General features: G+C 40.4%; 1 protein-coding gene across 4 annotated transcripts in view; it reads right to left on the bottom strand.

The window, feature by feature from the left end:
* ARHGAP21 (Rho GTPase activating protein 21) overlaps positions 1 to 27504 on the bottom strand; it is a 194517-nt gene that overhangs the window by 65683 nt on the left and 101330 nt on the right. For all 4 annotated transcript variants that reach the window (XM_034760239.1, XM_034760242.1, XM_034760238.1 and 1 more), the window contains exons 4-6: positions 15219 to 15311; positions 9719 to 9797; positions 1719 to 1773 (exon numbers count right to left, since the gene is read on the bottom strand). In XM_034760239.1, the coding sequence (XP_034616130.1) occupies positions 1719 to 1773; positions 9719 to 9797; positions 15219 to 15311 (227 nt within the window). The remainder of the gene's footprint in view (positions 1 to 1718; positions 1774 to 9718; positions 9798 to 15218; positions 15312 to 27504) is intronic.

Below are 27504 nucleotides of genomic sequence, written 5' to 3'. Positions count from 1 at the left end.
ATGAAGTGTCCTCTGGTTTGAAACTTAACATTCAACATTTCAGTTTAGTGAAATCTTAATGTAACTTTATATTTGACAAACTTTGGAAAAAATTCACTTGTCCATTCTTGCACTAGCAAATGTAAAATAAAATTAAATGAACAACATGAGTTATGGACAGTATTTAAGATTTAAGTGACCTTAAACAATTTTTTTTTTAAAGGAAGTTGAATTCTGTAGGATGCATCTGTGGTGTGAACCATCCATTGTTATTTTGAGTGTCTCAGCCTGGCATCTATTCACAGATGTCCAGTTTTTGCCCTATGTTGAATTTAAATTAAAAGCTAAACTCTTCACTGCACCTCTACCCCATTTCCAACCTCTCTCTATCATTATGGACACCGCCACCATTCTCTGGTCATTCAGGACATAACCTGGGCATCATATGCTCATTCGGGCCATTTTTAAATCTTGCCACTATTCCCACACAACATAATCCCGAAAATCCAGCTTTTTCTCTCAATCCACAAAGCCAAAACTCCCATCCATATCCATCATTTAATGTCTTCACTACTGAAGCTTCCTCTTTCCTGGCCTTGACTCCTGTAGCCTTACTCCCCCCTCAAGTCTATTCAAAACACTGCTAAAATGATCTTCTTGACTTGTTGCTCTAACCACATGAAGCACCCTTCAAATTTAAATTCACTTATCGTGTGATGTCTACAAAACCCCTGCTGCTGTCAATAGCTAACCAACTCTTTTCTGACCTTTTGCCTTTTCCTACTCCCTAGCTATAGCCCCAATTAACACAAATGTCAATACAGGTAATTTACAAGGCTGTGCCAATTCTTCACCAGGATCATTCACATGCGTTTTACCCTCAGCTCTTGGGTGTTCAGACTGTAAGCCCTCTGGGACAGGGATCATTGCCTCTGTTAACAGTCCCCGGCACAGTGGGGCCTCAATCTCAGTTTTGATCCATCATAAAAATATTTACAACAGTTTGAGTAAAAAGGTTTTGGAAAACTATTTGATTTAGAAAATAAGTTACTGTATATACTATATTGTTTGGGGAAACTTCAAGTTTGAGGAAAGATGTGCAGTACTGTACATACAGTAACATTTTCCAAACTATATAGTTCTCCTTGTTCAAATTATATGCAACTGCTACATTTTGTCATGGAAATTTTCACTGTTTTGTTTCAGGTGAAACGGCATCTTTTACACGGTGCAACATTATACTTCTCTTCAAATCTGGAAATACCTCTTACTTGGAATTGAATTCTGTATAGAGTGCAAGTAAGTTCTTTCTGTGCAAAAAAAATTTCACAAAAATCTAGCCATTTTCTTAAAATAGCCCTTTCTCGAGTTCTAACGTTAAGAAACCTACATTAAATCAAGTCAGACAACCATAAGTGGTTTCTAAAATACCTCTTTAGAATAGCTTCAGTATTTTACTAATAACGTGGAAAATGTTATGAACGGAGGTATTTTTCTGGTGTCCTAAAAACTACTACTGGTGCTTTCACATTCTGAGATTTCAAAGATAAGCAGCAAGTAGAGTGGGAGTTAAGGAGTAACAGGAAAATAAATGTTGCGATTCCAACTACTTCCTAACAGCAAATGTTCAAAGATTTAAAGTATTCAGAAAGCAGCATACATCGTTCAAAAAATTTTCAGCAAATCAATGAGTTTTTTCAATAGTATATCTTATTTTCATTTTCAGAAACACAACATACCAGTTGAAGGATGTCTTCATCTTTAGGCATAACACTAAGTTCCAGTATGCAGTCACTGAAACACAATAGAATATATTACTCACAATTTTGAAAAAGGGGATTTTATGTTCAGTTAATATAAGGAGAATGACACTGGTTAAGATATGATCTGCTTGCTTCCCCCATGTCAGAACTAGTCAAGCACTCACCATTTAAAAGTTAAAAAATGCTTAGCCTTTCAAATAAGTCTCTTCACTGGAGATGAAATCATAATGGCAATCATAGCATGACGAATACATTCATTTTTCCCCCTTTACATACTGAATTTTATTTACCAAGGTTCATTTGTATATGCAATATGTTAAACATAAGAGATGTTATACCATGCAGATTCAACATAATTAAATATTCCTGCTTCAATACTACACTACACAATGCAGTATCCTTAATAAAATAAACTTATCTTATTAAGGTAGTTGGAACAAGGATGGTGGGGCCCCCACAATATTATCACACCACTCAAGTTTTTCTTTTGCATTCAAATGTAACCTTTTATAAACAACCATATTTAGCTTGTAAGCTAAACAATCTGGCCATCTTGTGGATGGGAATGCAGAATATCTGCCATCATAGCTTACTTGGCTAGCAGGTAAGAGTGGTTATATGCACAGCAACTTGCCACTTATGAGTGTTTCTAAGGTACAGTAACTCCTCACTTAAAGTCATCCCGGTTAACATTGTTTCGTTGCTGACCAGTTAGGGAACATGCTCGTTGAAAGTTGCACAATGCTCCCTTATAACGTTGTTTTGCAGCTGCCTGCTTTGTCCACTGCTTGCAGAAAGAGCAGTTGGAGCTAGCTGGTGGGGGCTTGGAACCAGGGTGGACAGGCAGCCCCCCAATCAGCTCCCCGCTCCCCTAAGTTCCCTGTGCGGCAGCCACTCAGAGGGCTATCAATTGCCGGCAGTTCAGCTGTCCCTCACCCCACTGCCATGTGCTGCTCCTGCCCTCTGCCTTGGAGCTGCTCCTGGGAGCCTCCTGCTTGCTCTGCAGAGGGGTGGAGGTGGGGGGATGGGAGACTGTCAGGGTGTCGCCCTCCCCCCTGCTCCTGCCCCCCACTTACCCCATTTCCAGAGAGCAGCAGGGGGGCGGGGGAGACACGACAGGGCTCTGGACAGAGGCTGTCTCAACTTGCTGATCTACTTAAAAAGGCAATGTACTTAGAGTGGGGTCAGCGTACTTAAAGGGGCAATGCACATCTCTCTCTCACACACACACAGGGTGTCTCTCTCTGTCTGCCATGCCGTCTCCCCTCCCTCCATTTGTGCTGCCTTGTAGAGTGAGAGGCTACATTAACAATGTGTTAACCCTTGAGGGCTCAGCCGAGTGCTAGTTCATCATTTAGCAGTAAGGCATTCCCTGGGAAATATCCCACCCTCTGACTTCACCACCTCAACCAAGCTTCATAATCATCATTGCTGTGTACAGTTTTAAATTGTTTAAAACTTACACTCTGGCGAAAAAAATTTCCCTGGAACCTAACCCCCCCACCCCATTTACATGAATTCTCATGAGGAAATTGGATTCAGTTAACATCATTTCTCTTAAAGTCATAGTTATGTTCCTCAAAAATGCAACATTAAGTGAGGAGTTACTGTATCTATACTATCTTTTTTTTTAAATCTGCTTTTTGGGGGATACCTACGAACTATGGTACCTGCCTATGGTGTCTTGGACAAAAATTAAAGTTGCAAATACGTGAATACAAGAAAAACTACCCACTCTCAAGAAAGTTAATTTAGGGGTCTTGAAAACTGGCAGAGAAGACAGTACAGGCAGTAGCAAGGCAAGCATCCCCATCCAATCCCATGATTGTGCTTCAACCTTATCCTGGAGGAATCAGCTAAAACTTGTACAGTCATTCAGAAGAGACATATGACAATGGGTGAATTGCCAGCTATTTATTGGCATCTCATGTCAAGCTTTGGTCTTTATATCTGGATTACTAAACCCACCGGAAGAACTAAGATAAAAAAGTCACAAGTAACAGTCCACTGGTTTGAGAAGGCATAGGTACGTATGGGTCTGCAATGTCACACTGAAAATGGATTAAAGATGGGTCAGACAGCCAGAAATGATAAAAATGTAATCCATGCAGCAAGTCCAAAACTAATGTTCAGAAGTTACCCAGAGAGAAACAGTAATCTCATATTCCCCAAACAAAGGCAAATCCTATGAACGTGTTATTCTGGAAACAATGCCAATGAGCTCTATCAAAAACTAAGGCAACTCAAGAACCATGAATATATCTACACTACAAAAAGAGATCTGCAGCAGCAAGTCTGAGAACCCAGGGCTACTGACTAGGGCTTGCACTGCAGGGCAAAAAAAAAGCAATGTGGACATTCGGGCTCGGGGTGGAGCCTGGGTTCCGAGAGCCTGCCCCCGGCACATTTTAGAGATTGGGCTCCACCCTGAGTTAGAGTGTCTACATTGCTATTTTAGCACAAGCCCAAATCAGTGGACCTGAGCTCAGAAGCACTGCTGTGGTGTTTTGTTTTATTTTGCTGGGTAGAGGTACCCTAAGAGTCTCCATTGCATTTCCTGATGTGCACAGATCTTGATACGAATCCTTATCTTCGCATCAGAGAAGGCACTCTGCACTAAAACAATAGGCTGAATTGATTCCAAGTCAGTTTTACAGTGTGTCTTGACTGTCTTATGCAAGGATATTAGAGCTGATCTACAACCTACTTTAATAAAAAGAACAGGAGTACTTGTGGCACCTTAGTGACTAACAAATTTATTTGAGCATAGGCTTTCTCTAAAGTGCCACAAGTACTCCTGTTCTTTTTACGGATACAGACTAACACGGCTGCTACTCTGAAACCTACTTTATGTGACCTAACTATGGCTGATGAACATTTACTGGAAAAATTGCTGCTTACTGCATTGAAATGGAATGTCAACAAAAATTAAAAACGACAGGGCAACTTTAAAGGCATTAGAAATAAATGCCATGCACCTTCTTTTGGAAAATGGAGAAACCCAAGATTCCACCATTTTCAAAAGAAAACAAAATGTCCTTGCAGAGAGCGAGAATGACTCTCTCTCTCTCTCTCTGGGACTTTCAGATCCAGAGCACAGACGATCCAGTTTGTTCAAGTTTCAACAAAAGGTCAGAACTCAGTTTAATAAAACTTATTTTCCCACAAAAGAAAAGCCTCATTCTTGAAGGCATAGCATATGCTTAGTTATTCTTTACATATGAAAGATGCTTCTGTTCTGTAGTTCATTTATCCATTTGCTACTAACTACAGACAAAAAGGTGGGATTTCAAAATAGGATAATGTGGGAAATTAGATTTCAAAAAGCTTTTTTCCTATAATATTCATTTGAAAATGTACAGTACACTAAGCCAAATGGTACAGTTTCTTTACTTTTAAAACCAATTTTATCATTACAGAAGCAGATTGATATAAACTGAAAGAAACAGTGTGTTTAAACAACCATAAAAATAAGCCTTCAAAAATAAGTTTCCAGGACTTTTTAGAACACAAGTTTAACAGGTACATGACTATTGACACATTAAAATAAAAATTTACTGCTTATATTATCAGATAAAATGGGAAATTTTGTTGTAAAGTTATAAGCTAATCTTTAAAAACAACAGTGTTAACAATACTCTGTTGTATTGTTTGACGATGTCCCCCCCAACTCTAAACTAACAGTTGGAAAAGGAGGAAGGGAGAGAGGTACTGTAGTTTTACATTATTGCTCCTGAAAAATAGAGACTTCAGTACTGGAACTGACCTTAGGACTCATGCAGAGCCCCATGAAGCAAATTATGCAAGGGTTCACACCTATGCAAGGGTTCATCTATGCAGATCCAACTTCAACATCAGGACCTTAGACTCTATATCAGAAAGCCACGTAGCTGATAATGCAAAGTTCCCATTCATAGATTCTAGGACTGGAAGGGACCTGAGAGGTCATCGAGTCCAGTCCCCTGCCCTCATGGTAGGACCAAATACTGTCTAGACCATCCCTGATAGACATTTATCTAACCTACTCTTAAATATCTCCAGAGATGGAGATTCCACAATCTCCTTAGGCAATTTATTCCAGTGTTTAACAACCCTGACAGTTAGGAACTTTTTCCTAATGTCCAACCTAAACCTCCCTTGCTGCAGTTTAAGCCCATTGCTTCTTGTTCTATCCTTAGAGACTAAGGTGAACAAGTTTTCTCCCTCCTCCTTACGACATCCTTTTAGATACCTGAAAACAGCTATCATGTCCCCTCTCAGTCTTCTCTTTTTCAAACTAAACAAACCCAATTCTTTCATGTAGCTCCTATAGAGGATAGGGGGGCTTTTTACATATAGCAGAATATCAACCACTCTCCTACTCTCACCAAGCGAGATTTCATGCTTGTTTATCTGCACTGTGTAAAGGGATTTTTCTTCTATTCAAATAAAATTTAAAAGACTAATTTCCAATGAGTCACCAAAAGAAATCCAACATTTGTAAACTAAAATGTCACTGAAGAGGCTTCACTCAAAATAGTTCATCTAAATGGGATTGTTAATTTATAGGAACCTTGTGGCAGAGGGGTTTGAGACCTCCCAATGTTCATAATTTGTAAAATATACCTGTAAGTCTCAAAATATTCACTCCAAGGGTCAAGATATTAAGGAAATCTTAAACTGTTTTCTTCATTTTCTTAACACTCATGAAAGTGTATGCAAGGTTATCATTTATATAATGCTGATCGGAATCATCACACACAAAGGAAGTGACAGTTTGAACAAAATATTAGGTACAACATTATTAATTCTTAGAGATGTCTATGGAAAGCACTGATCAAGCAAATATGACTTAGAAATGAGGTTATTTGCTGTTCTTAGTCAAACTCAGCATCAGAAGAGGTATCAAAATGAAAGCACTAAGACACAGAATCTAGACCAGCGTGAAGATCCACATTTTATGGGCTTTTTTTTTTTTTTTTGGTGGCTAATGTTAATCTTGTGTATAGTTCTGAAGGTTTTAGCAATACATTTATGTTATGAAAAATTAAGAAGGAAACAGAATGCAAGGATGGATTGTAAAAATCCACATTCAATGTTCAAGTATCAGAGGGGTAGCCGTGTTAGTCTGTATCCACACACAACGAGGAGTCTGGTGGCACCTTAAAGACTAATGGATTTATTTGGGCATAAGCTTTCGTGGGTAAAAATCCCACTTCTTCAGATGCATGGAGTGAAAATTACAGATATAGGAATAAATATATATTGGCGCATGAAGAGAAGGGAGTTACCTTACAAGTGAAGAACCAATGTTGTGGCTCTTCCAACCCCCAAATGACTTTCTAAAAAATCATTACTGTGAATCAGCATACTGATCTCCTGTTTCTTGGTCTATTTTCAACGTAACTAGTAAAATAATTTGTGTCTCTTACAGGTTTTTTCATTAATGCCCATCATGTCTCTAAGTTGCTTGTATGCAAGTGAATAAAGATCCAATTTTGGTGGGCCAATCTGATAGGTTGGCAAATACTGGTAAATGGCGCAAGACCTAAATTCAAGAGCAATCTCAGGACTTGTGTCATTTGGAACAATTCACTCTGGGAATTCTGCAGAACTATTCTCTCATCCTCCAGAAAGAATATATAGTACACCTCTACCTCGATATAACGCGACCCGATATAACACGAATTCAGATATAATGCGGTAAAGCAGCGCTCCGGGGGTGGGGGGGGGAGACACACGACGGGATTGTGCGCTCCGGCAGATCAAAGCAAGTTCAATATAACGCGGTTTCACCTATAACACGGTAAGATTTTTGGCTCCCGAGGACAGCGTTATATCTGGGTAGACGTGTATAAATCAAACTTTACCATCTCTTACCAGAGGCTGAGAGAGAAGGCTGCATGTCCTCAAAACCATTAGATGAATGCAGTTGACTTCTCCAAGTCAAAAGGCATGTGGATTAAACAAACTGAAGTCAATGGGGAACCTTTCCACTGACATCAACAAGCGTTAGTTTGGGTCCTATATTAAGGAAAAGCCACACTACTGAAGTCCATAGCATTCAGTAATGAGGATAGGCATCTACATTGCAAAACTCAGTTTACATCTTTTCTGGAAATAACAGTGAAGTATTATGAGAAATTGAGGTGCCACAAGAAGGGGTGCTGGAATAATTTGATAATTTAAAAAGCAATAAGCCACCAGACCCAGACTGTATACATCCAAGACTTGTATACATCCTAAAACGAGGAGTTTAAATATGAAGCGGCTGAGCTGATACCAAAATATGCTGTGTCTCATTAAAAACAGCTGATATAAATAATATGCTATTGTATGATATATTTAAAAATATTTCTAAGGGTGATTGGGGGAATTACAGACCAGTAAGCCTTCCATTTATATCTGCTAAATTGGGTTGAAATTATAATTAAAATCAGGGTATTGACATATCTGGAAAATCATGCTATGCTAGGGTATAACCAACACAGTTTCGGAAAAGAAAAATCATCTCTCACTAATCTAGAAGAATTTTTTTTCCAACGTCAGTAAAGTAGTAGATGAAGGCGAACTGGAGGACGTAATTTAATTTTCAAAGGGTCTATGACCAAGTCCCTCGCAAGAAGCTACTAAAGAAACTAAGCAGTCACTGCTGTGAGGCAAAATACTGTCTTGTATCAAAAAACTAGCTAAGAGACAGGAAAAGAACAGAAATAAATGGTTGGTTTTCATCATGGCAAAAAAGGTAACAATGTGTTGTTTCAAGTTTTTTTAATAATAATCTAGAAAGTGAGCAGCAAGGTTGCAAAATTTAAAAAGATGACAGTTATTTAGGTTAGCCTAGTACAGAGAAGACTGAGTAACTTTAGAGGAACCTAACCAAACTACATGAATCGACAATACAATAGAAAACTAAGTTGAATGTTAATAAATGCCAAGTAAAGCACACAGGAGGGAAAAAATCTCAATTATACATCTCATATGGCTCTAAATTAACTATCAACTCAAGAAAGGTATGCATATCCGGAATCCTGTTTGCAGAATACTGGTCATTCCATCTAAAGAAGATATTGCAAAATTAGAAGGGAAGAGTGACTAGAATGAATAAAGGCATGGGAAAAACTCTCAACAAAAAGTCTGAAAAGACTGGGACTGTTTACTTTACAGGGGAAACAAATAAGAGGAGACATGGAAAAATATATAAAATAATGAATGGAATAGAATAGGTAGATCAGGCGCTTCCTTTCTCGCTGTCTAATAACACAAGAACAGGAGGACATTCAATGAAAATAAAAGGTGGCACTTTCAATACTGATAAATGAAATCCTTTTTCCAAAACCGCTAGACTGTGGAACTCATTGCCACAGAATGTAATTGAGGCCAAGAATTTAATAAGATTCAAAAAAGGATTAGAGACACAAGGTGGGTGAGGTAGTATCTTTTATTTGACCAGCTTCTGTTGGTGAGAGATAAGCTTTTGAGCTTACACAGAGCTATTCTTCAGACTGAAGATACTACCTCACCCACCATGTCTCTCTAATATCCTGGGACCAACATAGCTACAATAGCACTGTATACAATAATATCCAGAATTATAACAATTAATCCTAACAAAAATTTTGAAGGGCTATAAAACCTCATGCTTCATTTTTTAAAATCAATCTCCAAGTATTAGGGATTAGAATGAGACTTTCATGGAAGGGAAGATTATTACACTATTATTCCTTTATTATACTTCTGAAGCATCTGGTGTAGGTCACTGTGAAAGACAAATACTAGCTTAGATGGACCATGCTCTGATCCAGTACACCAATTCCTATGAGTACAATACTGTTTGTGGAGGCAGGAGGGATTTATTTTTTATGTATACATACACACAAACTTGCACGCACACACAGTGGTTGACACACTTTTGCAGAATCATGCAATAGTCATCCCTCACTAGCACCAATGTATTAAGCTGGCACTCAAAATTGACTAATTTACAAATATCTTACCTGTTCTGAATTAAAGCAATTACTTGGGAATATGTCTTCCCAATAACACTCTCTCCATTAACTTTTACAATTCTGTCACCTATGGGAAAAAAATAAATAAAAAGTTAAACATACAGCATATTTGTTTCTATTCCAGTTTTCTGGATTCTTCTCTATTCATTTTAAAAGGATGTTTCAGTACTTCACAATCAGGACCACTAACGTAATGAATTTAAGTTTAGCTTGCTTTAAAAACAAACTAAAAGCATATTCTTTGCTGCTTAAAAAGATTTCTTTATGTGTAGATAGTGTATATAAAAAATAAAAATTAAAATTTTCCTGCCAAATATTCAGATGTGGTACTTAATTCTATGCTCCCAAATTACATCCCTTAAACAACTCATTTGCTCACACAAATGCTCTTTTGAACACACAAGCAGGCATAAACAATATAAGAGGCTAGTTTAAAAATTTGGCCTCCAAAACAACTTTTGAGGGATACTTCTCGATATTGAAATATGTTTAAAAAATTATTTACAAGTAAGCTTTTGTTTAGAAACTTAAAAAAAAAAAAAAAAAAAGAGGAAATTTTGGATTCAGAACACCTCCAGCAGTAGCACCTGTCCTTTCAACAGGCACCGCAATTTTCTTTTGTTCCAGAATATAGCAGTGACAGCAATAAGAAGACTGTTTCTAAAACTGCTCCAATTCCTTCTTTTCCTTAAAATGCTGGTGTCACTTACATGATACTTTCAGCTTTTTGATGTCCAAACTATCTATCCACATGGTGCAGTGGTCTAATTCTGTGCCATCTAGACCAAATTTAGAATTGAACTACAGTTTCTCTGAGCTTTTCCAGGTAGTTTTGTTGGGTCCTACAGATTATAATCTTCTCTCACTCTTCAACCACAGGTAGATGGCAACTTAACATAAAGGAAACATGAGAGATCTGTGTACTGTGGGCTCCTTTTCAGTTTTGAAACAGAAACTAACCTCTTCACTATCACAACAGAGCTAAAAGAGGCTGTACCCCTTACACGATATAGGAATTATAAAGTAATCATGTGCACATCCTGGGCTTCTCTCAAAAAACCAACCAAACAAATAGAAAATGTTTAAGGAAGGACAACAACTTTTAAGAAGCTTTGAAACAAGAGCAAAGGCCGCTTGAACTCTTCTAATAACGTAGAGAGGAAGAACTCTTATTTTTCTTAGATAGAATCTTCCCTATACGAATACCCTGTAGCAGAAGTTAACCAATTACAGATATATACTGGAGACTCTTTGGAATGCATGACTTCTGAAGACTCTTGAATGATGACCTCTTCTGCTTGCTAGCATCTTGCTGAGGACAAAGTTCTGCATGAAGATCTAACCCAGATGAGTTCCAGAAATGGACCTAATGGTTCCTCCTTTTTTTTTTTTTTTTTTTTTTTTTAAACTGGTTTAGACTGTACATATGATTTTCAACACATGATTAACAAAGGATTACATATTGGAGGTTTACAAATGTAAAACTTTGTGAACAGTGCATTTGGGTCCTTGTTTCAGCTGATTGTTTTGCTGAACTGGTATTGCTGGCTAAAGTAGTTTCCCAAAGGTGAGCAAGAACAAGAAGCAATACTACATAAGATAATTTGATGCCAAATATCCTCTCTGCTGGTAATCCACGTGACTGATGAGTAATCTTGGCTAGTGGAAGGCCAAGCTCCAGATAAGTAGGTAGATCATTGTGAATTCCCTACCTAATTCCACTGAGGTGTTGGATTTTTCTGAAGCCACAATTTAGTCTGGAATGCTTGAATCATTCTCAAGCTACAAAAAAAAATTACAGATAAAAACTGTCATTATTTAGGCCAAGAACTACATACTGAGGGGTTTTAAATCCTGTTCTAAGAAGTTTAGCCACATTCAGCAGCGGCTCCAGGCACCAGCGCTCCAAGTGCATGCCTCGGGCGGCTAGCCGTGGGGGGCACCTTGACGGTTGCTGCGAGGGCGGAAGTCAGGCTGCCTTCGGCGGCTTGCCTGCTGGAGGTCCACCGGTCCCGCAGATTTGGTGGCAATTCGGTAGCGGGTACGCCGAAGCCACGGGACCGGTGGACCTCCTGCAGGCAAGCCGCCGAATCCGCGGGACAGGGGACCTCCCGCAGGCATGCCGCCGAAGGCAGACTGCCTGTCGTGCCTGGGGGGGGCAAAAAAAACTAGATCTGCTCCTGGCCATACTGCAGGGCTTCTTCCAAATACCATCAGATCCTTCCCTTTGGCACTGAAAATAGGAACTGATTTTTTTTAAATCATAGCTTCAAATCTTGCCCACTTATTTGGTACTTCTTGTTTTCACATAGGAATATTGAGTAATGATGAACATTCTTAGATTGCCTCATATCACCCATCTTCCTGTGGAATTTTTATCTCCAGCCTGCTCTCCCCATATTTTCAAATCAGCTCTCAGGCTGGGAACCAGCAGAAGTGATTTGGGTCAGCTTGGAGCAAGTGTCCAATGACTCAAAAAAGGAATTGCCTGGAAGCTTAAATGGCACACATAACAGAATCAGCCTCAGGAACGGAGTGATTGAAGGAAGATTATAAGGTGGAAGAGCCTTTGCTCTGTTGTAGATAGACAGAAGGAGAGAATGTGCTTATTGTGGGAAGAAGCGGGTAAAAGTTGTTGTTACAGTCATCCAATGATTAAATCCACCTCTATACTTTTTAGCAACATTTTGAATCAATCTGAACACACTGGTACCAATTCTCTCCTGCCTTGTATGTTGTGGAGTCATTTACATTTGTGCTGAGTGAGTACAAAACATTGTTCTGATACCATCTTATACCCGCTTTGCTTAGGTGTACATAAGGGGCAAAGCATGGGAGAATCAGGCCCATTACAGTTACAGATATCATAATTGCTTTTTACTATGTTTGGGATTCTCAGATGTAATCTCAGAGGTAAAACGCTTTGAGAGTCAAACATGGGAACTATGGACCTGCTCAGCAACAACCCAATTAGACTTATGAATACAAAACTACATATAACTATGAAAATTGTTTAAACTAAACCATTCTGCAGTTAGGATATCCTTTCATTCAATTTTACAAGATTGTCACAAGTCTCTATATTACAGCAAGCCACATTTAGTTTTTCCAGGCAACTGATCCACTGACAAACTGGGTGTTTCTGTCCAATCAAACTGTGAATGAGACATTCAATAATACAAAAGAAGTGCCTTGCAGCAATGAAATACAAACTGACAAAAATAATGAAATGTAACTACTTCAGTTCATATTAGGTTTCAAAATGTTTTAACCTCTTTAGCTTAACCATAAAATGAAATAAAACCGTATGTAACAATGGAACAACCCAAGAAAAGTTGGTTCCACAAAATGAGATATCCCATTATATACAAAGTGATTGTGTCAGAAGCTGAGCAATCTAACTGGCTGACCATTCTCCGAGTGCTTTATAATGTGATTTCCAAGATACAGCCATAATAATACATTTCAATCTAAAGTTTTTAACAGAAACGGCAACATGGCCTAATTAGATATTATGACTATCAGCAGTCTCCTTAAGAGGACACAGGTAATTTAAAAAAAAATTAATAAGTCTGAAAATAAAATATTCTCTGTACTGATTTTATCCTTTTCAGTATGGTAAATACTGAATTTCATCTTCCGTCAGAAAAGTAACATGCTCTCTTTGTACAACTTCAACAAAGTTGCACTTTAACAAGCCGAAACATCTCTCTCTCTATACACCAGCATGAAATGATGCTATTGTTGCTCAGAGAATGCTTGCTATTGTAAAACTATACTAGAGTGAGGAGAAAAAATAGGATGTACTGCAGAGCCTGGAAAGTTAGTACTGTGATTTTTTAGATTTTTAAATGCCCTAGAGTTTTCATATTTCTTTTGAAAAAAAAAAACGTACAAAATTACCCCATTCCAGACAATTAATACATGTACACTATTATTAAAAAAATATCTCAACAGCCAAGTCAGCGGTGTTCTCTGACACACATGTATTGCTTTTGTGTAGTACAGTGTTTGCCATGCTTTTAAGGATAGAAATTCACATTTACAATGGTATCCGGCTACATAATCTGTAGTTGTATAATTTGTATTTTTGTTCCTTCTAAACATTTTCTTTCTTGAAAAATTTAAATAAAGAACCACAAATTATTACAAAACTTAGGCTAAATCGACACCAGGCTTGTGCCAGAATAGCCATGTTGGTCACAGGTGCGAAGAGGTGAGAGCCTGATCAATTTAGGCATGCAGGCAGAATTATGTAGCGCAGACAGTTATATCTTGGTATAGCTTGTTTTGCTTGTGGGGACTAGGGGGTCTTTACTATATCGGTATAAAGTGCAACTTTGGCTGATCGAGACCAGGAGTGTTTGCCAGCATGAGATGCATTCTCTGCTTCAAAAAAATTTATGGACTAAACCAGACAAAACAAGCAAAATAATGGTTAGGGAGAGGGCCAAATGGGGATTGCTCATACACCTCTACCTCAATACAACACTGTCCTCAGGAGCCAAAAAAAATCTTACCTTGTTATAGGTGAAACCACATTATATTGAACTTGCTTTGATCCACCGGAGTACGCAGCCCTGCTCCCCCGGAGCGCTGCTTTACCGCGTTATAGCCGAATTGGTGTTATATCGAGGTAGAGGTGTATTTATTTGCTTTAAAATAGGTGAGGAGTGGGAAGACGGAGGGTTAAATGATTTGGAAGCCATCAAGTTATGCACTTAACCTACGTAACCACATGTAAACTCCTCTTAGCCCTGGTCTTCCCTCATCCCTTCCCTCTTGTTTGTCACACTCACTTGTCCCTTGTCTTATATTATTTATAAGCTCTTCACATATTCCTTTATGTCTGTATAGCATCTATCACAATAGGACCCCAGTCTTGATTGGGGGTTTGGGGCATTAAAACAAATAACCCCAAAACAATATGAAAAATACAGGACAACCATTCAGGAAAAGGAGGGTGAGGGTATTATAGGAGAGCTGAAGAAGAGCAGAAGGATTGCTTGAAAAGTTGGGTTTGATGTAGAGGTCTGATAGAAGAGAGGGCACTCAGAGGACAAATCTGGTGACAATGCTCAATGGCTAGGTGGAGTGGTAACATGACTGACAGCATAAAAGAAAAGATTGTGAAAAATGTAAAGCAGCAGCAAACAGAGGACTGAAGAGCAGACAGAGAGGAAGCAATATAAAATGGGAGCCAAGATTAAGGTGGGGGCAAGATTATGTAACACTTTATAGGCAAGGAAAAGGAGCATGAGTTTGTGGTAGGGAGACAGGAAGCCACTGAAAAATAATCAAAGGGGTGAATTGCGTGGTCAGAGTGGTGGGACTGAAAGAAGACTATAGTAGCAATGTTTTGGGCAGTCCACAGGGGGAGAGGTGAGAGTAAGTGAGTCCAGAAAGTACAATAATCAAGATGAAAGACAAGACTGCAGAAAAGTTATAGCTTTGTTTATATTAAATTAGCACTATAAAAGAACAGCACCTGTGCATAATCCAGCTTCGAAAGCAGGTCCACCTTCTTTAACCTGCTTAACAAATATGGTATCCATCGGTTCCAGTTTGTTTCTTTGCTTCCCTAAAGAAAAGCACATGTTTTGAAATATATTTTATTAAGCTGTATTATGATGCTGAATTGTAAAAACCATTCTGAAAAAACTTAACCATGCCATATTCATCTTCATATTAAATATTAGGATCCAAATTATTTCTTAATTAATTTGGCAAATAGAGTATTAACATCTGTTCTATTTGAAACCATTTGCTTTCTTTTGGCTAGATTGAAGATCTTTGAATTGTCAAACTGTAGTTGCAAAATTGTAGTACATGAATATATCAGAAGACTGACACTTTTCAGCTTTATTTTTTCATCTCATCAGTATTCCATCCTCAGATTGGTGACCGTGGCATTCAATAAGGGACATCCCTTGTTTTCCAGATTCCCATCTGGCAGGTTTATGAAACCATACTAACTGAAATCACAATCAGAATTACAGAGCTATAACTTGAGGGGGGGGGGGGGAGATGAGGTATTTCTCCAAAAGAGGGGCTAGACTTTGTAGTATCCTGTAAAAAAAACCCAAACTACTGACTAACAGCAACTCACAGCTCCCTGAGACAAGAGCTGACCAAAGGTCTTTGAAAATTTGTTTTTGATTGAAGTTCAAAAAGCAAAGTGCATACCAAGGTTAATCATAGTGATTGTGTGTCTAAATTGTACATATATTACATGTTCATAGACAGACATTCACAGGTTTGTTTCAGGGAGTCTAAACTGGTGAAATTTATAATCTTCTTGCCTCCTCACTGTGCACACTCACAAGCAACATGAATACCCCACCTCCTTCCCCTCTTACACATCACTTTTGCATTTGGTCCAGTAGGATGCAGCAGGAAACTGACTAGCATTTATAAATTAAAATGAGGAGATGGAGCGTACTACAAGTTACATCTATTGGATGCAAGTCAGAGTCCATCTTTGTCTTAACTGTAACGTATCAACAGAGCTGGAGTGAAATATAGTAAATTACATCATCTTAGACTTGCCTCTGAATTTGGCACACAGTGTAGAAATAAACAAGTCCTAATGGTCCAATTTTGCAAATTGCCGAGCACCCTGAACTCCCAATGAAAAGCAATTACAACTGTAAGTGATAGCAGAACCACAAATAAAACCTTAAATTGCCATAGGACAATCAAGAAAGTTGGCTCTTTGAAAAGAGATCACTTTTATATATAAGTGATTACGTCAGAAGTCTAGCAGTCAACTGGCTGATCATTCCTGGAGTGCTTTATAATGTGATTTGCAAGATACAGCTATAATACATTTTATTCTACAGTTTTGATAAGAAAGTGTCTTCATGGAGAAATACCTACTACGTCTGGCATTTTCCACCTGCTCAAAATATAGACATTAAAACATTGCTAAACCTGTGCCATATGGCCATTCAGAGGCACTAATACTTCAAGTTTGGACAAGCTCAAAATGCAAGGCAAAGACTGACTTGCTCAAGCTAAGGACATGAACAAGTTGTTCCAGCTGCTTATAGGGGCCAGCACCTATAAACGGGTGATCTCTTGTAGGGTCAGATCCCATGACCATCAGTATTGCCATTCTCCTCCCTTACCCCAAGTCACACAATTTCATAATTGAGAAGAAAAAAGAAAAAACAATGCTGGAAACATCAACATACACTCAAAGAAAATAACAGATAGATACTTACTACCAATATAGTACATTCAGTTTATAACCACCCCTTCAGGTAAGTACAACACCAACACAGCCAATAGCTCAGACCTGAAACGCATATTATGTGATGAAAGTTCAGTAGTCAACAGATCTGACATCCACATCCTTTTATCAGACAAGGCTCCCATCTTGTCCTTTTTTTTTTTTTTTAAACCAATTCCTGGTTAGTTGGCAGCAGAGGCCCAATGCTGGCTCACCCCATCCTCCCAAGTCACTCTATACATGGTCTCTATCCGAATACACAAAACAAGGGGCCAGGCAGCCATGTCACTCCCATTCAACATCAAATGCAGAGAAGGATCCCTTGGAAAAACAGAATCCTTTGCAGGTATCCACCATATCTGTAAATCGGTGGAGATTACATACTAATCTACAGAGCTCAGAGACTGAAGGCTTCCCTGGAGAGTTGGAGTTTGACTGACAACAGTGGAGTCCCCAAAGTTCATCATGACAGGGGACTAACATCTACACCGACAGTATCTCGGATGGTGGCCAAAAACCGCCTCTTCTACACACAAACACTCCACTTTGGGCTTCACAGGTATTCTTGGGACCAATTCACAAAGTTGGTCTCACACAGGACTAACTCTTTGGCTTAGAAATGGAAATAGGAAAGATTAGAAACTCACCCCTTTTCCCAGGAAGGTCACTACCTCCTTCAAACCAAGATCAATCTGCAGGCACACAGGTTGGAAGAAGGGACTATCATCACGGTCTGCCCCTGTAGATTTATGGTCCCAGATAAATTCCAGAGCATCTTCAATAAAATCTATATACAACTGAAGAGCCAAAGAGTGGAAGACCTAGGCCTGTAGCATCTTACTAATTCTTATTTGCACTAAAGCTGCTGTACACTGCTAGAGCAATGTAAAATGGATTTAATATAAATAAGACTAGGTCACTTGGATCACTCATGAGTCATTGCCAGACAGACTGGCACCTTCAGACCCTTAGATCTCTTTAGGTCTTAGATACTGATGTCAGATGACGCAGGAAGGAAGGAAACAAGTGGCAATACTTGAAAACCTGATCAGAAGCTGGTAACTCCAAAACAAGGTTTTCTAAAATCCTAGGCTATGGCTATAGCTGAGACTAAAATCTCTTTTCTCTTCTGCCACTGCAGCAGGTAAATCCTGTACCACAGAACTTTAAAATGGTCTGTGAATGACTGTCTCAGTTCAGATTGCATCCACATAAACTCGGAAGCCAGATCCACTCCATGTGAATAACTATCAACAAGCTTCTCAGAGATCAAATAAACCCCAAATGCCCCCTCTCCAGACAGCAGCAGTCACATGCTCAGACAGCCCCCCCCCCCCCCCCCCCCCCCCCCCCCCCAGCTCTTTACAGCATTCAGTATTTTCCCTGAGCCAGATATTAGAGTGCTGGAAGGAATCTGCATCACTACCTGTAATTCGCACTATAACAGGGTAAAAAGCAACAGAGGGTCCTGTGGCACCTTTGAGACTAACAGAAGTATTGGGAGCATAAGCTTTCGTGGGTAAGAACCTCACTTCTTCAGATGCATTTGTTAGTCTCAAAGGTGCCACAGGACCCTCTGTTGCTTTTTACAGATTCAGACTAACACGGCCACCCCTCTGATACTTGACTATAACAGGGTGGCACTTACCTCTTGTAAGTGCTCCACGGCAGAGTGCGTGTGCCTCCACTCAGTCTCTGTAATTGTGCTAGGTCTTCTGTAACTCAGCCCTGCAGCCAAGTCACACACAGTCTATATATGGAACACAAACAAAACAAACCCCTTCCAGGATAAAGAGTCCAGGCCTATCTTGGTATCCCTCGGGTGGTACAGCTCTTCCTGTAGCCCTTCCTGGGCTCAGTCTTTAAACAGTCCTGGCCCTGGTATGGGTCCGTGCAGGGCCGTCCCTAGCTAATTTGGTGCCTTACGCAGCTCTTCTCCCCGCCCCCCCCCCCCCCCCCCCGCCGGGGGGGGGGGGGGGGGGGGGCTTGGCCCCAGGCCCCCGTGGAGGACGGGGGCTGGCCACTTCCTGCGGGAAGTGGAGTGACCTGGCCCCAGCCTGCTCTGCTCCTCGGCTCCCAGGCTTGGGGGGGAAGGGGGAATCGCCCCCCAGCAGCGCAGCTGGGAGCCAGGGGAGTGAAGCAGAGCAGGCTGGGGCCCGGTCGCTCTACTTACCGGTGAGTGCAGGCCCGACCCCTTCTGGAATCCTCAGGGGAGTGGGGGCAGGGAAGAGGCTGGGGCCGGAGCAGCACGCAGCTGCGCAGGGCACCAGGAAATTTGGTGCCCCAAATCTCCGGGTCCCCTTCGCAGTTGCGTACTTTGCATATGGGTAAGGACAGCTCTCGGTCCGTTCCCCCAGGACTCCCTCCCTGGAGACATCTTCGCCCTCTCTGGGCACTTCTCTGACCCCAGTTCTCCAGCTGAGTCGCTCAACAGTTCAGGTCCCCTTCTGAGGGTGTACCAAAGTCCGCTAAAGTCCAATATCACTGACCCTCTTCAAGGTCTTCTCTGGGATCAGTTCAACTCCCTCCTCAAGAATTTAGCCCCTCCACTTGTGGCCGGTGGGGTCCTGGACCTGCCCACTACTCCTGGGTCCCAGCTGAGGGACCCTACAAATAGCAGCCACTCGCTGCATCCCTTTGACTACTCACAATGCTGCTACAATTTCCTGGGCCACTTCCCCACGACCCCTTCACCCTCGCCTTAAGGCTTCAGCTGCCAAGTTCCAGCAACCAGTCAGGAGCTCCTCCTTGATGCCCCGGTCCCTGACAGCAACCAATCTGTTTGAGGTTCTGCAGTCCTTTCAGCCAGCCAGGAACACCATCCTCGCTCCTATGGCTCCAAGCAGAAACTGCCTCCCGTTCTATACTGCAGCTCCTTTGTATAGGCCGCCTGGGCCTGGAATGGCTGCTCCCCGCAGCCTCCCTCTGATTGGCTGCTTCCCATGCAGCCTCTCTAGGCCATTTGGAGGACAGTTCCACTGCTCCTTTTTGGAGACAGGGTGTGGTAGCACCCTGAGGTCTACAGCAGGTACACTGAGCCTGGTACACCCCATCACACAGACTCATGATCACTGTGGCTGTGGAAAGATGCATCTGGAGCATCTGGCACCTTTATTGGTAAAAATCATCAAATGCCACCTTTGATGAGGCACCTTTGATTAGAGTCTTAATGCCACATATTTTTAAACCTTCTCTTGACTCAGGCCTTGACAATTACCACCCCAGCAAACTCCCATTCTTGATCAAGATAATTGAGAAACTAGCTGAGTAGTAATCTCACTCTGTACCTACATTAATCAAGAAGTAACGATGATAGCAGTCATCCTTAAGAGTGAAGGATGTAAGAAGAGAGGACAGGGCTCCTAGCAAGAGGGCAAAAGCTTTGAAGCTTACTATCTAATGGTTAGAGTAATCAGAAACCCGATGGCTTTCAGAAAAGTATAAAACTCTTTTTCATCTTAGCTTTTCTATATTCCCAACAGCAAAGAAGAGAGGAATTCGAACTAGAGAAAAAAGAAAAGAAGAAAAAAGAGAAAGGGGATAAGGAGTAGGAGGAGAGCAGGGAGAAAATAAAGCAATAAAATTAGGCCATGGAGCATTTGCGTGTTTGCTTTTTAACTCTTTGGGAGGTGATTGGAAACTACAGTGATTAGTGCCTTTAGAAAACCTGGATAAATAGCAAGGGTAGACAACAATTCTCAAATAATAAAACAAACTCATTGTCTGCCTCTAGAGGACATTTAGAGGCTAAAAAAAAAAATAGTCAACTCCTTCCTCCAACTGAGATCATAGGAGGGTTTGTATGCTTCCACAATGCATGAACCAACTTTTTCCTGGAAAGAGGCATTAGCCAGCTTTTCCCCTAAGATGCCACAGAATTCAGCACTTCTGCCACAGAATCCATTATTTTTCAGCAGCCATGTGCCTAACATTTTGGTTTCTAGCTCCCTGCTGTGCTAGGACCTGCCTGCAGGTTTCCTTGGGGGGAGGGTGGGGAATGTATTGGGCTACTGTACATTCTATATGCATTATTCCATGGAGCTAGGCAGCAGTACACTAGGGAGTGGGAACTGAAGTTCAGCTTGTAATTAGGGAGTAGAAGACAGGTATATGCTAGCCACCTCAGCCACCTGGAGATGAGTATAGCAGTCAAGGCCTGCATATAGAAGGTGCTGAAGCCAGCTATAAGCTCCTCCCTTCCCTGGAATACATGAGGAGAAGGAGATTCTGGGCTGGACAGCCTCAGGAGTGGAACAGTGCTGCTTGAAAACCATAACAAAAAACATATCCTTTCGAACAGTCATGGTGAAAACACTGATCATGACATTTTTATGTCAAAAAAATATAGCTATATATTTTTGTAGACATGAAAATGAGGGATATTTTGCTGAAAAAGAATAAGTTAATATTGCCATTGAGAAAATTGGTCCCACTATGTCATGGAGTAGTCAGAGCTATGGCTATGAAATGAGAATCTAATGACAATATTAAAACTGTAGGTTAAAATATAACAAGCAGATCAAATGTCAGAGACATAGTGGCAGAAATTATGAAAAGAGCCATGAAAATATATTCCATAAACTCAACCCTTGTAGGAGAGCTGCACTAAATAAATTGCATTCAACTGAAATTGTAAGGCAAACATAGACCAGGTTGTGTAAGCATAAACTTGATACCAAAAGGTACAATGGCTCCCAGTTTTCACAAGCTACCACCAAATCTGCACCCAAGACAGCGGTCAGGATAAGGGTCCTCCGGTAATGAGACTCAAATGCAACAAGTTACTGGAACCTGTAAAATGTGCCCATATACTAAGTAGGAGAGTCTCAATAGGTTATGCTGCAAAGAATAAAACTGTCCTGATGTTCTCAACTATCCACAATATGAAATCTTTTCCATAAAAACACAAAATAGTAGAGATTGTGATACGGTACTAAATCCAAAGGCACAAGTACCTATTTCACAACTCATGCAGCTCTAACACAACAAGATTCAGTAAAAGACTACCCAAATCACAAGTCAAATAGGTTCTTTCAGACATTGAATTAAAGTAATAACAGACTGTGTTTAGGGGGCGTGAGGGGACATGAACATGGAAATATCAGTGGCTTTTTGTGTTTGGGGGAAAATAATTTAAATAAAGCCAATTACAAGGCACCACCAGAAAGTTCCCTTGAAGTGAAGACATGCTGAAAAATGCATAACAAGACAGAGGATCACAGAACCTCAGAATCCAAACAAGACCAAAAGATCACACAGGAAGAAAAAAAGTCTATATTCCACAAGAAACCCGAAGTTACTTTGTATTCTGCTTTAAGTAAGAATTTAGCAAGACTAAATATCAGGATGCCACAGATGAACAAGATATTTACAGCATTCTACAAGGCATGGAAGGGAAAAAAAGAGCCAATTGGCTAGGTAACGTTACCACTAAACAGCTCCTCTAAATGGGGTTCTCACAACCTCAGAGTGCGGCCACCACTCTTACGGGTGGCTGCTCTGACAATTTTTCCTAAAATGTTAATTTACTTTAGGAAAAACAAATAAATATGCACATATACATATCCAAATCATTGCAATTTATTTATGTGGATTTTTTTTTTCCCCCCAGACTCCTCAACAAAAATAATGTACACTTGTCTCTATTCTTTACTGGACCTAAACAGAATAGAAACACAAATAAGATGCTTTGCACGTTCTTGTCTTTTGTTCTAGTTTATTTTGCTTTTTGGGTTGCGTTTTATTTCATTTTATTTTTTTCAACTTGCTGGCTAGTAAGTCTGCTGCTGTGAAAAGTGATGCTTGTATGTTAATATCACTTTTCACAGCCTCCCGGCTAACTACTAAGTCTGCTGTGAAAGTGATATTCAACACGCAAATATCACTTTTCACAGCAGACTTGGGGTACAAATTAAACCCTGATGGGGAGGTGGATAGGGAGGCAGAGGGGCCAAGGATGACAGGCGGAATGGATGTGAGGCTAGGAAAGACAACAGGGCCCATGAGGGTGGGAGGAGGAGGTGAACCCAGGGCTGGAGCCCACTGCCATGCAGTACCAGGGGCTGGAGCCTGCCGCTGGGTGGCTGAGCAACAGAGCCCAAAGCCCTGCACCCAGGGGACATGGTCCAGGGATGGAGCCTGAAGCTCCACAACTGAAGCCTGCCACTCACCACCCCGTGGCTGAAACCCAAACCCACCGCCCCTGGGAAGGTGGGGAACTCACTGGCTGCCTGTGCTGCCTCCAGCATTTGTGTCTCCAGCAGGAGCAAGGCCCAAACCCTTGCTGGTGGCCACGGGGGAAGGGACACTGGTTTCCCGCTCCCCGCATTCACCACACAGAAGGCTGTGGCCTCAAGAAAAGCCCCTAGTGGCCTCACACAGCCACGGTGGCCACATTTGAAAAACCCTGAAGAGTATGGTTGCCAACCCTCCAGGATTGGCCTGGAGTCTCCAGGAATTAAATATTAATCTTTAAAGATTATGTTGTGATGAAATCTCCAGGAATACATCCAACCAAAATTGGCAACCCTACTGAAAAGTTGATCATCATTTTTGTAAATATATTGCTATGTTTAATATACACAGGACACTTAGCAGGAATACACTGTTTTATTTATTGGAGACAAAAGAATGTACATTTTCCAGGCTTACACTGGGAAATGCATAGTTTTCGGTTCTCTTTAGTCTGCTATACTAAAACTGTTTGGACACAAACGAAAACTGCTTCCCATTAGTAACAAGCATAAGCTTTGCAGGAAGTGTATGCCTCAAAATACTGTATGTTTTCATTTTAAAACTACAATCCTAACAAAGCTAGAAATACAGAATTTCTTTTTTAAGAAATAGCTGGAGATACAATCCTAACTCACCATATCAAATGAAAGGGGATAAATGTTAAGTGTCTTTTTCAACTATAAAAATGTGAAAGGACTTAGTGTTATAAACCAACTTACAGGTTTGTATTTACACTGTCCATTTAGGCTGAACTAGGCAAGTAACTTCTTGCTAAGTAATTCAGCTACAGGACTTGGGTTAAGTACTACTCACCCTTTCCAAGTGAACATTTTTAAGATATCAAAAGCACAAAAAAGAAAACCCTGAATTTCACAATTGACCCACTGCCTTGAAAGGTTTGCAAATATAATTCACGCCATGTAATGCAGCACACAGAATTTCTCAGTATATTAGATGTAAGGATTTTCTAGCATGGCCTCCATCTGCCCTCCCTAGCCCACAAATTAAGAACAATCTGTCCTGTAGCAAAGACTAACGCAAACTCTCTCACAATTTTTCAAACTGGCACTAGGTACCTGGAGTTGTCGGAGTGTACTGCCTCTACACATTCACACTTACACAACATCCCTCCCCAATTTTGTCAACACCTCACATAAATAGTAAAAGGAATCGAGGGCAGTTGGAGTCATTGTCCCTTACAAGTCTCCACAAAGAACACTCAAACCTGCAAGAGAGTGAGAGTATTTATGAGTCACTGTTTTCTAGATGGTTCCAGCCCCTCAGCATGAACCATATTTTTAATCATGTGGGTCATTTGAAAACTGTTCATTTGATACATTGTGGCTGAACAATTTATCATGGGTTATAAAAATACAGAAGTAAAAAGGAACTGAGCTTGGTTGGACAAATGTGTGTACATTTTTCTTTTGAATATGACAACTATTTTTCCCCTACCACGTTTGCCTTTGCGTTGCTTTAATACGTAAAAATCCTCCAAACAATTCTATTTACTGTCCCAATGTTGAGTTTGGCCACAAATTATCACAAAAGCAGAGCAAGCAAACGTATTTGGTATAACAATACACTAGAAGGCTCCTGCCCCTTCGTGATTTGGGACGGTCAATTAAACCATGCAGAAATTAGCTTTTAAAGTTAGCCTTATTTAAATAGTTTGAATAAAATTGCTTGTGAAAGGTGAGTCAGCTGAGTGGAAAGTATTTATCTGAACTTTTATAGAGCAGTAATTAAATCCAAAGATGAAAGCTTTGCACAGTGAAGACTGACAAACAATAGCTGCATTTTAAGATAACATTAAAAGGCAATGTACAAACATACAGCAAGAGACCTTCATGGAAAGTACTGGTTACCAAATCCAAATTTTTTTTTTAAACTGTTTGTCAAGGTTAATTTAGGTATCAGACATTTAAATTCCAGTTCCTTCACGTGCTGCCCTTCCTCATTTTTCATTAAAAATGTGACATGCCTAACATAGGTAAATTGATACTGTTTCTTTTTCACACATACAATTATGCTGTATCATCTAAAACAGACTTCCTGTATCACAGATCAAAGGTTCTTTGCTCTTTTTGTTTGAAGTTTAAAGTTTCTCAGTTATCCATAAACAAGATAATCAAAGTTTCAATACATCTTACATGTATGGCAATTGTTTTCCTTTATTTAACTCCTATTCCCAGAATAAAAAAAATTACATATTTTTCAAAGTGTCACATGCACAGTTTTTGGACTCTACATTTCACAGTAGTGAAACTGTAGTGCACATGAAAAGCTGGTAGTTTATAAAGAACATGCAGTCAAATAAAAAATCAGTTTCTTTAGAAAAATAATGCATTAGGAGAAATAAAAATTAGCTTAAAGAGGGCATTCACTGGTCTCAACCTTACTTACTCATAGTTAGATCTGCCCGTTGCACCAACATCACAATGGAGGTATCTTATACAACCCCTCATCTTCCCTGAGTTCAGACACCCTCTGCTGGAGTGTGGCAGCAGTGACACACCAGTTTACCCTGGCTCCCTCTGAGCATGCTACTTTTAGTTCTCTGCAATCCATGACAGAGCCTTAAAGTTAGATCATCTTACAAACTACTGACAACTTAAAATGAATTGGATTTTCAATCAGCATAATTGGATGGCCTCTCTTTTAGGGCGGTCTAAGGATCCTGTGTACTGAATTTGCATTCCTTCTGGCTCAGTCAGGGCTCGCCTTCATGGCAGCATTAGCCCATGGATTAATTTGAGCGTTTACCCAACCAAACTCTGGCCACACAAAAATCTCCAGCTCAAGTTAAATGGTGCTTTAAACTGGATCCAACTGGCCCATTGGATAGTGTAGGTTGTTGATGCCTGAGTGCTGCTGACATTTGAGCAAATACAGCAGTGAGAACTCATGTGCCTTATGCTGCTAATACAAAACACTGCACTGCTCAAGTTTTGTTTTGCATTGTGACTACCCTCACTAAACTCCAGAGGAGTTAACGAAGTGTAGATAAGCTGACAGTGCATGAAGAGAAGCCCTTATGGAGGAAAAAAATCACTCAGTGATGCTCTCTCATTCTAATGACAGGGTTAAAATGCCACCAGGAATAAAATCCAAGCAAATGGAGTCACAGGTATTCAACAAGGGTTCTTTTGCTTAATAAGTATAGCTCATAGAATATCAGGGTCAGAAGGGACCTCAGGAGGTCATCTAGTCCAACCCCCTGCTCAAAGCAGGACCAACCCCCAGACAGATCAGATTTTTGCCCCTGATCCCTAAATGGCACCCTCAAGGATTGAACTCACACCCCTGGGTTTAGAGCAGGCCAATGCTTGAACCACTGAGCTATTGCTCTCCCCCTCCCCCCATAACATCAGGAGAGTTACTTTAATAAGATGCATTAAAAATGACCAGAGCTGGGGAAAGAAACCTAAGGAATAAAGTCTGTAACCAAGACTGGGACAGATATGAGAGAAAAACAGCTTATGTTGACAAGCTAGAGGATCCACTTAGTCCTTTCTAGGACAAGCTGTGAAGTTCTCTTGTAATTTTACACAAGTCTTGTAACAGACTAACTGGGAATCTTCAATCTCATAAGATTTGCTAGTGCCTTCCTTAATCACAGTGAGGCCATGGTTAAAGAAATAACCATGAGATTTCTGTATCTCCTGAATTAATCAGCCACCTTGGTTTGGATGAGGGCCAACTAAAATTAGGTTGGAAGTTTCTTTTGAACAATACTTCCTGAAACCCTACCTGGTCTAAGCACTTCATAGGATTATCTATGAGCTGATCAGCTGAGACTACCAGCAATCACTTCCTTCACCACCAGACAATGTCTCACACATTGCTCAGTCACAACCCTGATAAAGATAATCTTTCTTGGTACACTGTTTGGGACAGGGCCATCTTTTGAGATGCCAGATGTAAGGCAGGAAGGCAGTATCATCCGTATATTGTGCTATCGCAATCATCCGATTCACATAGTTGCCTTGTAATTAGTCTCTAAGAAGTTTATTTCTGGCCAAAGAAAAAGTATCACAGAGATAAACTTTCTGAAAGAGAACAGAGGATTTTAAAGGTTTATAAGCAATATCCGGAATGACCTTCAATTGGGACCAGTTTGGCATAGGGCCAAATACATAGAGCCAACTTAAGTCCCATAGCTAAATTAGCCTTCCTGGGCTTTTACGCACAAAATCCTCTGACTTGGGGGTGGGGGCGAGAGAGAGAACACCTATGCAAATGGACCCTCCAGTTTTACTTCCTCCCCAAGCATGCTGCCCAGCAGAACTGGGCTCTAAAAAAA

Source organism: Trachemys scripta, chromosome 2, assembly GCF_013100865.1.
Source record: "Trachemys scripta elegans isolate TJP31775 chromosome 2, CAS_Tse_1.0, whole genome shotgun sequence".
NCBI classification, from domain to species: Eukaryota; Metazoa; Chordata; order Testudines; family Emydidae; genus Trachemys; species Trachemys scripta.
Note: the sequence above shows the minus strand (reverse complement) of the source record. Positions and strands in the feature narration are given on the sequence as shown.